The sequence below is a fragment of the Muscardinus avellanarius genome (assembly GCF_963383645.1).
Source record: "Muscardinus avellanarius genome assembly, chromosome: 2".
NCBI lineage: Eukaryota > Metazoa > Chordata > Mammalia > Rodentia > Gliridae > Muscardinus > Muscardinus avellanarius.
Window position 1 is genome coordinate 24,406,020 of NC_137787.1, and position 14,108 is coordinate 24,420,127.

Consider the following 14,108-nt stretch of genomic DNA (forward strand, 5'->3'; position numbering starts at 1 on the left):
TTAATAATAGATAAGGGACTATGCTACATGGCTCTATTAATGATATTTTCTGAGTTTCAAATCTTGTTCCTGTCATTTATTATTATTATTTTCTTTCCAAAAGGGTGGCTATTCAAAGCTAGCAACAGGCAACCTCAGGGCAAAGAAAGCTCTATAATCTGTCTCTGTCTAGACAGGGGCTGAAGTGTGGAATGCCTTTACTTTTGAGTGCGGGCATAAATCATGCGGGATTGTTCATGAATGATTCATGACTGTCTATATGATGTATCCATGGTGGCAACTGAAAGGCTCCAACCTTGCTGAAAATTGGTGTTCTAAGGGAAGTTGGCTGAGTTTTCTTCCCGGGAAGGGTGCCTCCATGGCTGTTTGTGTTATAACACAAGCACAGTGTGTGTGTAAAAGTGTCAGGTCCCACTTGTCAGCACATTAATTTTGGAAGTAACAACTCTGTTTTGATGACAAGAGATGCTTCCAGGCTGACAATTTTCCATGAAAAGCCAATTGATGAGACCAAAGAAATTGGTGTCCTGAGGATGGACCTATGGCATTAGAGGTATCGGTATCTTACCTTCTGGAGGAGACTGACCCCCAGGCTGCTGTCTATGGATAACCCAAAGGGCTGGGGGCTCAACAAAGCCACCCAGGTAACTAGCTTGCCAAGCATATCCTCTGGTAGAAACTTGTCTACTGATTGTTCTAGACCAGTGATTCTCAGCCTCTTGAAAATATGCCCCCATCCCAACCCCTTGGACAAATTTGACAATCTTGTCTTGAGACATTTGGTTGTCACAGCTGGAGATTCCTATTGTCACCTTTTGGGTGGAAGCCAGGGATGCTGATAAACATCCTTAAAACTGTGCAGGATAGCTCCCCCAACAACAAATGATAATCTGGCCTCAGTACTACTAAGGCTGAGACAACCTGCTCTAGAATTCGGCATTCCACAGGAGCCATGTCAAAATCTGGGTTAGGGTGGGAACAGAAAAAGAAAGAACACTGATAATGAACACAACCTCGAAGGTTCCTCAAGGACCCTGCCCAGTCTGCACCAGGGATTTTGGACAGGAGAGTGTAATAAGTTACTAGCTATGTCTTGTGGTCTCAGAATTGCAAATTCTGTACTTGCAGTGGGGTGACATTAGATACCCTGTGTATTTTAATTTTCTGTTACTATACGAGCAGCATTACCAGGCAACCTTGAGACTCTTCGAAGGTTCACTTTAATAGTTCAGTATCTAATATATACAGTTTAAAAAATGTTCAACAAATGGAATTGTATTGTGCAAGACTCAGTCTACCCTAATCTTTAATTTACATCAGCACTTGAGGTGGAAAGAGTGTCCTGAAGCTGTATTTTAGACTTAGGGCTGAGCGGTTGTTACTGTAACATGGCAAACAGTCCCAAACCATAAAAACTGCTCATGTATACTACTGGCTTTCAGCCGAATCTGACCTTGAAAGTCAGGAAGGTTCAGTAGAACTCAGATTCACAGTGGGGTTACTCACCCTGGTTCTGGTATTGATATTGCCCGGTGACAGAGTGGGTTTACAGTATGTTTAGTTGGAAACTGAACTCAAATTCAGCATCATGGAATAGTCTGGTGCTTAACACTCCCATTTTAAATACCTATCTCTCTTTGGATTCTTTAGTTAAGCTCTTGGTGCTCTTTACCTGTTCGTGTGTGTGTGTGTGTGTGTGTGTGTGTGTGTGTGTGTGTGTGTGTTTGATTGGCAGTTTCAAAGTTTTGTATATGAAATGTATGGTGTTTGAGGATCAAATCATGAGCCCCCCCCCCCATGATGGACAAAGTACCAGTTCCCCACGCTGTCCAGCAGAAGGTCCATGGATGCGATGACCTCTCTTTTCTTAGCACACGGGGCGTACTGTTTGCTCCAGGGGAGAGATTGGTTAGATGTTCTTGTGTCTTCCTCCTCAGGAAGGATCTATCCCCTGATGTTTCTTCACCAAACCTTTTTGACACAACTGAAATTTACTGTGCCATCAAATCTCTTTAGAGTTGAAAGGTAAAACAAAAAACAAAAACAAAAACAAAAAACCAAAGAAATACTACAAGAGAAAAATGCCATGTCGGGTGTACAGGAGAGTAAAAAATGGAGCAAATCAGGGGGTGGTGAGCTGGCAGGTCAGAGGCATCACCAGGGAAGGAGCCTGTGCAAGGCTATTTCTTTCTTTTTGTCCCAGAAATCCAGTCGTCAAGTCACCATCAAGCATTGGTAATTACAAAAGCGGTTTAGATAGCTATATACTATATATATCTTATATAGCAAGAGAAAAAGAGAGAAATTTCCTCTTAATAAAATATTCACTTTTGTCAACCCTAAAAGGTTTTGCTGGTGACCCTGTTGTAGCTGGCAGGAGTTTGTTTGTTTGTTTTGTTCTGTGTTAAACATGTGCAGTGTAGAAGCCATAGCATCCTCTCCTAAGAACTTGTCACTGGCTGGGAATTTGTCCTACACAATCTGCTTGCCTTGGCATTCGCGCTTTGAACACTGAGCAGGCTTCCACCAGTCCCCGTTGTGACAGTGACAGATGTTACATTCGTCCACTTTCACTTCAATGCCAGCTGGAATTATTGTAGTTCCTGCAAAGCAGTTTGGACCTGGAACACACACATGCATTGATTAGTTGATTAAATCTGGGAAGTTCCCTTTCTCCCTCCCATGTTCCCTGTCTCCCCCCCAAAAAAATGATCCCATTCCATAAGCTGAGAATGAGTAGGTCAGACTGTGATAACATCTTATCATCAAGAAATATTTCATTTATCCCCTTTACATTTAAATTTTTAGCCCCGCTATCTTTTGCAAACAGCTCGCATTTCCCACGTATATCATGCATTTTTAAAAGATGATATTCAAAAATTTTATTGTCTACTTACTGAGTTTGTCTAGTTTTCTAAATTAAGATTCTATGGGTTAAACTATTTTCTTTTCTGAGGTGTACATGTTGCCAAGCTGTACCCTGAAACAGGAATGGAGCGCTGGCGTGGTCCGCACCACATGACCGTACCCATGGCTGGTCGTCTCGCTTCAAGCAGTGGTTATGAGAAAATGAACGCACTCACCCCTCAGATTCAACACCTCCCGAGCCCAGTTCCTGGAATCCCTAGCTTGTTTCTTGATAACAATGAATAATTCATGACCAGATGATTTATTCATGTCCCCAAACAAGCTTTGTTAGGGATTCATTTGATTTTTATAAATGGAGTTCCTTTAATCTGCTGGCTATCTATATTTTTTAAAGAGTGACCCAAATGATTTGAAAGTCAGCATGAATTTTATTTTACTTTACTTTTTCAGGTTCACAGAAACTTTACTGCAAATGTCACCTGTTCATTTTATTTCTTTTTTTATTCTAAATAAGCATTTTTTTTTTTTTTTGGTGGTACTGGGGTTCCTGGAAGCCCTTCTACCTCCAGCTATACTCCCACAGGCTACACTCTCAGACCTATTTTTATACTTTTTTTATGTGGAAACAGGGTCTCTTAAGCCAGCGCAGCTGACTTAGAACCTGTGCGATCCTCCTGTCTCTGCCTCCCAAGTACGGGGATTACAAGCATGCACCACCACGCCCGGCTTTCACCTGTTCATTTTAGATGGTTGCTCTTAAAATTCACCAGTCTCTTTTTTTCACTTTTTATCTTTCTTTGCCTTTTCCTCATCTTCCCTTTATTTATTTAATTATGTATTTCTTGTATTCTTTTTTTTATAGTCCTCCCAATGAAGGGAAGCTAGTATCTAGTAGTAGTTGGTATTATTTTCCAAATTCAAATGGAATAAAAATTATTTCCCAAGGTTCAATGGATTATAGTTGGGATGATACAATTGCTCGTTTTAAAAGCCAATTTAACATTAAGTCTCTAAAGAATATATCTGAATACAGGGAGGAAACACGGGGTTGTGTCTAGCATTGTTTTGTTAATCCAGTGTTACTGCCCGCTTGCCATGACCACATGGCAACATACTTTGACATCCATGCCTTACTTTTACTTTCTTACCACTTGATAAGAATTTACAAGATTCTCTTTACTGCCAAATACATGAAATCAGAGGTCACTTTTAGTCTCAGTTTACTTTTGGAGACTTTTATAAACACTGTAACTTAAGTGACAATGTACATTTATCAATGCAAAACTATCTAATATGTTTGTTATCTTGCAAAAAATTACCAATGGCATTTGTGTTCCTATGTCTTTCCTTCACTCTGTAAGATAAACACTTGACATATGTGCCTGAGTACAAAGAGCCCTCAGGAATACGAGAGATACATTGGATCAGCCCTGACAAACAGCTAGTGAACTATCTGCCTTTACCCAGGGCATGTTTTGTTCTAATCCTGTGATGATAAGTTATTGGCCAGTGGAACTGATCATTATCTAGTGGTAACAATATTAATTGCATAAACCTGGGTGATTAAGTCCTTGCTCAGTAGACTGGATTGCCTTTGATACTATATCTCTTTGAGAAAATTCAACACCAAACCATGAATTTGTTCTGAACCCAGAACTGAGGGAAGGTTCAGAGAATTTGGCAAGAAGCTTTTTTTCCAGAAGGTAGCTGATCCCCCTGTGCTTGGAGTTTTCAGACCTTTCTGAGCTCAGCCAGTCCTCCACTTGGTCTTCAAGAGCCAAGGCAGCTTCAGAAAGAGTAGAGACCATCGCCCGATTGCCTAGAGTCATCTCAGAGGAGGTGTGGTTCTTTCCTATCTCCCCCCAAATAAAAACTTTTCAGCCCAAATGAATATTTTTTACTTTTCCAGATGGGGGAAAGAAAACATTTCTTTTTTTCTAGATAGTGGTTTCAAAATAATGATGTCCCTGAAACAGGCAGAATATTATCCAGTGAGAGTTTTAATAGCTTTATTAGAGGATTGGGAAGTTTGATGGGAAGGAGAACTTTAACTCTCTTTCTCTTTCAACAGAGATGTTATTTATTTGTGTGTGTGTGTGTGTGTGTGTGTGTGTGTGTGTGTGTGTGTGTGTGTAGAAATATACTACTGGCTCACAGGAGGCTGGCTAGTCTCAATGGCACAATAAGAGGAAAAGGCAAAGAGGAATGTGTGCAAATAAATTTCTTAGGAGTAGAGTGTGTATGTCTTGAAGGAATATTTTTGTACTGCTCTGGTTTTCCTATTCACCTCTCTCTATATTTGCTGGTATACTGCTAGATCCGTATGTATTTGATTAATCTCTATATGTCATTTCCTAAGAGTCATTTAGAATTTGTTGTGCTTTCAACCCAAGAAATATTTATCACACTGATGGATAGAACACAAAGATTCTTTTTTCATGTGCCCAAACTGACCAAAGGCATTGACTGTGCACAACACTGTATGCCCTCAGCTGCTGACCTGACAAGCAGAGGCACTTTACAGAATCAGAGATTCTTGTTTGATTTCATTAACGTTAGTACTGCAGTCATTTTATTGGTGCCCTTCTGAGGATTTCAGGTGTAACTACAGTGAGTCTCAAGTTTGCTCTTAATAGTCTTATCTACTTAAAAGTAATTTAGATAATTGTCAAGTGGAATAGTTGGCACTATTTAAAAACTGCTCTGGTTTTAGCCCTTCCTCCTTAATAGTAGTGACAATGAATGCTAATTTGCCTTGAGCATGTGAGTATTCCACATGAGCTCTTTACTTAGGAAAGCTATCCTTACTTCTACCTACTGTCCTTCTTTTATTTGGGGGCTGCTCTCCTTCTCTCTACGTGAAGGGTAAGTTGCTCAGAGCAGTGAACTCAATGGCAAAGCAACATATTTTAATGCAAAGGACTTGGAGAAGCTCCAGAGAAGAGCAATGAAAATGATTAAACGGACGGCTGGCAAATAGGACCTCTGAGAAAAGGTTAAAGGGATTGGAATTATTTAATCTAGAAAGAGAAGATAGAGGAATAACTCAATAACTCTGAGAGAGTAAACGCTCATTATGTGAAGAATGGGGACCCACTGCAAACTCTTTCTTCTGTGGCCTAGAAGCAGAGGAAATGGGGGACCATTGATTCTCAATGAATTAAACACAAATGTACACTCCCCAGGGGAGATCTTAGGAGGGGCTTGAGGAGTAGCGGTAGCTCAGTAATAGAGCATACGCTTAAACAAAAGATTATGAGGCATTATCTGTCTAAAATGGTTTATTCTATTGGTTCTTTGAAGGCAGGAACTGAATATCTTTATTTCTTATGGTCCAGGCTTAATATTGTGTCTGACAAATATTAAATAGTGCAGATTTGTTTAACTGAATGAAATAGAATGAACACCCTAGTTCTATATTCGGAGCAAACTTAATTTTCCAAGCCTACAGATTAAGCCTTACTTTTAGGCCCATTCCTGGTAACATAGGTATTGAAATAATTGCATATCAATGGAAACTCAGGATGGTAATTTCTTGAGCACTTACTTTATGCTAGAAATTTGTCTCATGTAATCCTTACAGAAAACCATAGAAGACGTACATGATTATCTTTAGGATATTGAGCCTCATAGATAGAAAACAACTTGCCTGAAAGCATGTATCCAGTATATGGCATCAATGGATATGAATTTGAATCTCTGTGACCCATTAGGAGACTTCTAATTGCCCAGGAAATGAGTCAGGATTCTGGCAGTTTGTCATTGCATTCCTTTCTCCAGATTTTTAATTCTGAGCCTTTGTCCAGTTGAAATTAAAATATCTAATCAATTTTAGCATTGGGGATGCATGCTGAACTAAGATATGTTCTATGGCTAGAGATCAGATAGTTTTTTTTTTAGATCGTTTTATATTTGCTGACTTTATATTGTGTATTCACATAGTCTCCAGGAAACATAATTTATTTAAAACTAAAAGAAATTTTCCATGAGAAGAATGTGGGGGCAGTAAGGTTTTCCTTAAGGCAATAGTGAAATTCTCACTGGTACTGAATGTAGACCAACCAAGAAGCATTTTGAACATGGCCCATAGGCTGGGAAACCTGTTTCCAGGAATGGTTCCATGAAAGACTGCATATGTGACATTAAGCAAACATTTGTATCCCGAATACAAATGAGGACCCAAGCAGTCTAATCTCCGAGAGGATTAAAATTGACAATATGGTTCTTTTCTAGGAACTGGAGACAAGAAGAAGGGTGGGAAAACTCATATACATGAGAAACCTTGTTCTCATGAGACACCTAAATATTTTTTTTCTATTATTCTGTACTTCTCTGAGCATTTATTTTGCACATGTATACATTAAAACTAGCTCACATTTTTTCCATTCTAGTAATTATCTAAAATCTTTTTGTAAAAGTGAAATATGAAATATATAAAAGCAGATCTGTCTTGAGGGAGGGGAATGGATGGCTGTGAGAAGCTTGGAATTTTATCTCTTTAGTGGCTTTACCTCCTATCTTCCCACCTCAACTTCCCCTGAGGTACCACAAGGCGCCTACACTGAATATATAGGGATCAGAGAAAAGCATTCGGAATGAATTCTTTCAGCTTTAACAATCCAGGATTTAAGAAACCTGCAAAAAATAGAAGAGTCTCTTGTGGTTGTAATTGACTAGATTCATTCAACCACTAAAGTTTTCCTTCCTTTTTGGTAAGCCCTGGAATTCCCCTGATAAAACTATATGAAAAAAAGATCCAATGTATGGTCATACCTTCTACAGATTCATGTGTGTTTACAGTGTTAAACATCACATGAATGTGATTAAGAAATAAATAGATAATATGAAATAAAGTGTTCTGAAGGAGCAGATCACAGGGCTGTGGGTTGTGATCTGACTTAGTTCAGTGTGTGTTGTGTAGGAGGGCGCAGAGTGAGGGAGGATGGAGTGTGACCCATTAAGAAAGAGGGAAAGGCCAGTGGGGTGAGCAGAACCAGAGCAAGTCCCTGAAGTGTCTGGAGAGGCGAGTTGGGCAGTGGTGTGTTGGGGGCTAAACCTTGTATGGGTTTGCAAGAGCAAATTGTTAAAATTCAGAAATTTTGCAGTCTCACTGACATTCGTGTGATAGATAGTTTGATTGGCCATGGATGGGTGTGTTTATGGCACCCAAATCAGAAAATGCTATAGATCAAGTTTTAATCTCTGTCCCCTACTCCCTGGCCCTAAACAAGCTGTTAAATATTTATGAGCCTTTCACGAGGTTAGGGCTCAAGATTCTGGGCCTTGCTGGCCATGTTAAAGTGTTTGCTCTTTATTCTAAATCAGTGGGAAGCCATTGCAATATTTTATGTAGGATGTGTGTGTGTGTGTGTGTGTGTGTGTGTGTGTGTGATCATGAGGTAAAACATTGACTTTGTAAGTTACACCAGTGTCACTCTATGACTGGTCAGTGAACGCCTGTGGATGGATTAGAGAGGACTTGACCTGATAGACCCGGGACTACTGAGAGAGCAAAGATCAGATCAGAACCCTCAGCCCTAATGCTGTGAAATGATAACTAAAACGCATTCTTTCTCCTTTTCTTTGAGACATTAAAAGTATCTGTTGAAATGATGAGGTAATATTAAATTAGTGTCGGCAGTTAACACATTGACTTGAATTTATTGGTCAGATTATTCGTTATAGAAATCAAAGTCTTAAGGAAAAAGGCCCCAGGGAATGTGTGATTAATCTGGTGGAGGGAGAAGGAAAAGGGCTGGAGGGAAGTAATTTAGTTGGGGTCCCATAGGGGACCAGGATGGTGTGCGATGTGATTGAGATATTGGGCTCTTAAAGACAGAGAGGGAAACTATTAGTCAATCAACACAATGAACCCTGGATAATTTAAACAGAAAGGGTGTTTATTGAAGGAAATCATATCTGGACCATTTCTAGACTATCAAAGAGAACCAAGTTGGGGGTAACACATGGGAGCAGGGGCCCAAATCATGCCATAGACTAGGCCCTGGGAAGACGCACCTTGGACACAGATATAACAGCCAGCCCTGCCAATGTCATAGGTGTCTGGGTGCTGCTGCTGGAACCACTGGCACAGCTGCCTCTCATGCCAGCCCTGCCAGAATGGGCACTTTGTGGGCCTAGGTCTGTGCTTCTAGAAATCTCTAATTTATAATTTAAACTCTTCTGCAGGTACTTATGGAAGACAGAGGCATGTCAAGTGCCTACCCTATACTTACAGGGAAGGTTGGGACATGAATTCCTGGCATTTTTACCTTTTCTAGGGGAAGGGATAGAATTTTTTTCATACATAGGGGATTTATCCAATTATAAAGGAGGGCATTGTGTGTGTGTGTGTGTGTGTGTGTGTGTGTGTGTGTGTGTAACTTGGGATTGAAACCAGGGGAATTCTATCTTTGAACTATACCTCAGCCTTAATTTAAGTTTTTGTTTTTGAAACAGAGTCTCACTCAGTTGCTGAGTGCTGAGACTGGCCTCGAACCTGTGATCCTCCTGTCTCAGCCTCGCAAATACTGGGATTACAGGTGTATGCCACCACGCCCAACCTAATTTTTCATTTCTGATACCAAGTGTGATAGGAAGAGGGGTCAATGAGGGGAAACTTCAGGGTGCTATTTTTTATTCCAAACGTTAGTCACAATTCTATACTTTCTTATTCCTGACTTTTTAGCTTTCTCTTATAGGAAGCTCAGATGAAATTCAGATCCAGTGGTCTATAATTAATTTATTTAATGCTTTTAAAAATTCTGTGTAAGCGTTTTTCATACATTGCCTTTTTTATCCTCATATGAACTATTTGTTTTATGGGTGAAATGACAAGACATAAGAATATCAAGTGTCCTTATCAAAGTCACATAGCTAATGAGAAATTGAACTGAAAATAGAGCCATTTTTCCATGTTCCATCTCAGAAAACAAACTTTCTAAGAGCTGCTTTATATTTCTTCCAAGTTTTGCTAGCACCTGGAATTATATGGATTTCTCTATGGTATTTATGTGTGTGTGTAGGTATAAGGAAAGGGATAAATGGCGGAATGGATAGATGAATGGGAAGGAAAGGCTCTGACTACAAAACTCCCTCATGGGGAATGGAAATGATGCCTCTAACAGGTTTTCACAACCTCTTCTCAACAACTGCAAAGCAGGATTTACTCCCAGGAAGCATACATGGCCAAGAAGGCAGTGTGGTTCCACTGATGGATGTGGAAGGGAGACTGGCACAGAGATTCTGCAGGAGGAGATAGCCTGCCCTTGCTGCTTGCTCATAGGGACAGATGCTCTTCTACACCACACTTTCTGCCTCCCCGAAACTAGGAACACCAGGCTAGTCACACTTTATAGGCTCTTTATGATTATAAACTAGTATGGCATCCCTGAAAACCCTCCTTCTGACGACAATTTCATATCGCTTAACAGTCCTCTGTGGAGTATTTCAATCGCTGGCCTTGATTTGAGAATTTATTATTGACACTTGGTGTTTTTTAGAAATTAGTTGCAAATGATCTCCATGCTGAATAAATGAGGCGGATTCCTATTGTGCAAAGCCATAAACATCCTATATTTATTTGGCAGAGCTTCTAAATCATCGTTTTAGCAAATATTAGGCTTGTAGGCTTCGGTTTGTGATTGAATCGGATTGGATCATGCCCCGTCCTCTTACCTGATTTTAGTTCTCTGCTTCACAGAATCTAATATATGTTATTGTGCTATGGAAAGGCAAGTAGACGTTCTGATCAGGTAGACCCATTTTCAATGATTAAATCTTGAAAAAATGATTTGTAAAAAAATAATAATTAGAGGTGATTGCACTTGAAATGGACCCAAATGTCTTGAACCACTCCAGTGACATATTTCGATGGCTTTCCTATACCTGAACATAGGGCTGTGAGGACATTCCACTCGCCAATGGGAGCCTTCATACTGGAGGATGGAGTATCTCTCTACCTGTGTTTATTCACTCATCCCTACGTTACTTTTGAACCCTCTTTATTAAACCTGAAAACAAAAAGCTTCCTCAGATGAAGATGGCAAGGTTCAGGAAGGATTGTTTTCTCTGAGGCTGCCCTAAGGGTGACTGTTAATCATTTTACTTGAAAATTCAATATTGCTGAACTCCCACACAAATTTCAGACTTTGAGCTCCAGAGAGTTTTCTGGCCCTTAAGTATATAAGATTTATAGCTTGGTGCTCCAATTAAGTAAAATGCAGGGGCTGGAGCTGAGAAAGGAAGGATGTGGTCAAGCTACACAATAGAGATAAAGGTTGGCTGCTCTTTATCTAATTTCAGACAAATTAGTAGGCTCTGAAAACCGGGTGAAGTTCAGGCTCGGCATTAGCTGGCCTTATCTGTCCATTCTCACCTTTGGGTCAGAAAGTTTGCCATCGGCTTAGTTTTTGCTTTGAATGATGGAATGGTCTTGGTCAATGCTGAAACAAGACTGCCCTCCTTGGTTAGCTTTGAATGGCTTTCAAATAACTGTCATATTTCTTTTCAGCATATCTAAAGGTAGTTGGAGTTGATACAGCCGTACCCATTTTACAGCTGAAGATAAAGATATTCAGAAAGAAAGGACAAAGTGAAGAGATTAGGAGCCTGAAGCCAGACTGTCAGCATTTTCATTCTGTCCCTGGCATTTGTTGGCTGTGTCAACTCAATGCCCTCAGCCATCAAGTAGGAATAATAATAAAATAATAAGAGAAACTTACGGAAGTTTTGAAGAGACAAATGAATTCACATCAATAAAGCACTTAGAACAGTGCCTGCTATATAGTAAAGGTTAGTTGTTGCTATTTATCATTCTAACTATTATCATTATTAGTTGAATTTCAATCTAGATAACTTCAGATAGGTTATGACGTCCTGGTCCTTTGATTTTTTTTTTTTAAAAAGAAAAAAATAAATTTTAAAATTTAAATTATTTCTATGCATAGGGCAAATACAAATATATCATGATGCCTTACATTATTTTTTACCTTGCTTGTCCTCCCCCTTTATCCTAGTCATCTTCCTCATAGCGGCTCCTTCCGCTCTTCAGATCATCTATGCTAACAACACAGTATTTGTTCTTCTTTATTTTCCTTCCATCCACATATAATTCTATACAAACATGAACACAGAATCTTGTTTGTCTATATTTGTTTTATTGAACTAGGATCATATTAAATTTTAAGTTTTAAAACAAAATTATGTCATTTGTAGGAAAGTGGATGGAACTTGAGAACATTATGCCAAGTGAGATCCGCCCATCTCAGAAAGTCAAGGGTCATTTGTTTTTTCTCATATATGGAAGTGAGAGAGAAAATAGAAAACAAAAGGGACTTTAGATGAATGTATTCTATCCCAGTAGAATACTGGAAGGGGACAGGGGGAAAGAAATGAGGAGTGGGAAGGAGAACTGATGAAGCAAGCAGTTCAAAGGAGGCTTTGTTCATATATGGAGGTATCCCTACCAGTCTCACTAACATGTACAGAAAGGGTGGAGGGAGGGACGGGGTAGCACCTGGAAGAAAATACACTAAGTGATGTGTGCAAATATGAAAGTATCCCCTTGACTCTCACTGTTGTATAATTGCAATACACCAACAAAATTATCTAAAATTTTGAGAAAAATGTATTTTGTTTATATTGTTATTTTATTTTTGCAAACTGAATGGGCATATGGCAGCCAAATCTTTGTGGATTTTCTCAGACTTGTTTATTGTTTACCAGAAAGCCAGAATGATGAAAAGAACACCAGATAGGGCATCTGCGGAGAGGTTCAGGAGAAGATATATTGGTCTGCGCTATTCTTGGATTGAGGAGGGATTCCTCAGGAAGATGACTTAGAAAGGAATTTCAAAGACTGCTAATACTAAGTGCTTTTATCTGTTGGAAAGAAAGGGTCCAAATATGGTAGAAGAAAGCCTCCTAAAGATGGAGAAAGAGGTCACCACCTAAGTAAAAGGAAAAACAGTCAAAATTTTATATATCAAATGATCTTTCTGTTATTTTTAACAGAATATTTTTGCTGATTCTTTTTAGTACTTGAAAATTAGGATAAAATGTAAATAATAACAGAAATGGTGAATAAATTATGGTATCCTACTCCATGAATTCTTCTGCAGTCATTGAAAAAGAATGAATTACAAACTCCAGTTGACTTGCGGGGTTTTCATGAGTTATTATTGAATAGGAGAGCAATTATGCAGAGAAGTGGGTATAGTATGATCCTAGTTTAATAAAACAAATGTAGACAAACAAGCTCCCGTGTTTATGTTTGTATAGAATTATATGAGGATGGAATGAAAATAAAGAAGCGCAAATACTGTGTTGTTAGCATAGATGATCGGACGAGCAGAAGGAGCCGCGATGAGGAAGATGACTAGGATAAAGATAAAGGGGCAGAAGAACAAACGAGTTAAAAAAACAATAATGTAAGGCATCGTGACATATTTGTATTTGCTTGTGCATAGAAATAAATTCTGGCACTGTTCTGCATTTTAAAATCAATGCAGATGGTGTAATGATGGAGTGATTCCTCTTTTCCCTTAAATTTTTTTTACTAAATTGATAATGCACCTTGCATATCTTAGAACTGAGAACTCGTGGTGAAGGCAGTCAGAGTCTGGGGAGGGATAAGTGTAACCCTTGATAACTCTAACTTTCTTCACTCTAAAGTTAAAAGACTCTACTATCCATCACAGCAGACACTAGGCATGTGTGGTTTTGGAGCATTAGAAATGAGGCTAATCCAAGCTACAACCTGACATAAATCTAAAAAATACAGATCAGATTTTAAAGACTTATTATATCTTTGAATATATGAGAAAAGAAAATAAGTTATTTATTCATCAAAATAAGTTGTTTATTATATCACTTACATATAAAATATTTTGAATCTATTGGGTTAAGTACAATAAACTATTAAAATTAATTTTATCTTTTTACTCATTTAAAGCAGTTACTAGAAAACTTCAAATAGCATGTGTGGCTCACATGATATTTCTACTAGGCAATACCGGCCTCAAGAAATATGGAAAGAAGAAAGGACAGGTGTCCAGGAGGAAACTAAAGTTTACAAAATTCAGCAGGAGAAAATATTATGTGTGATAGAGAAGGATGTGTCTTTACAATGGGAGGTTTTCAAAGCATTGGCCTTTGGTCAACTATATCAGCCTTATTGGCAATATCTATGAAATACAAATTGTCCAGCCCCATTAGACATCTACTGAATCAGAAACTCT

At 38.9% G+C, this 14,108-nt stretch overlaps 1 protein-coding gene across 1 annotated transcript in view; it reads right to left on the reverse strand.

Moving 5' to 3' along the window:
• Positions 1-2,472: 2,472 nt before the first annotated feature.
• Positions 2,473-14,108, reverse strand: part of VWC2L (von Willebrand factor C domain containing 2 like) — a gene marked incomplete at its 3' end in the record, with an annotated part of 149,735 nt that continues 138,099 nt past the window's right edge. Inside the window, exon 3 of the mRNA XM_080690160.1 lies at positions 2,473-2,621. Coding sequence (XP_080546286.1) covers positions 2,473-2,621 — 149 coding nt within the window. The remainder of the gene's footprint in view (positions 2,622-14,108) is intronic.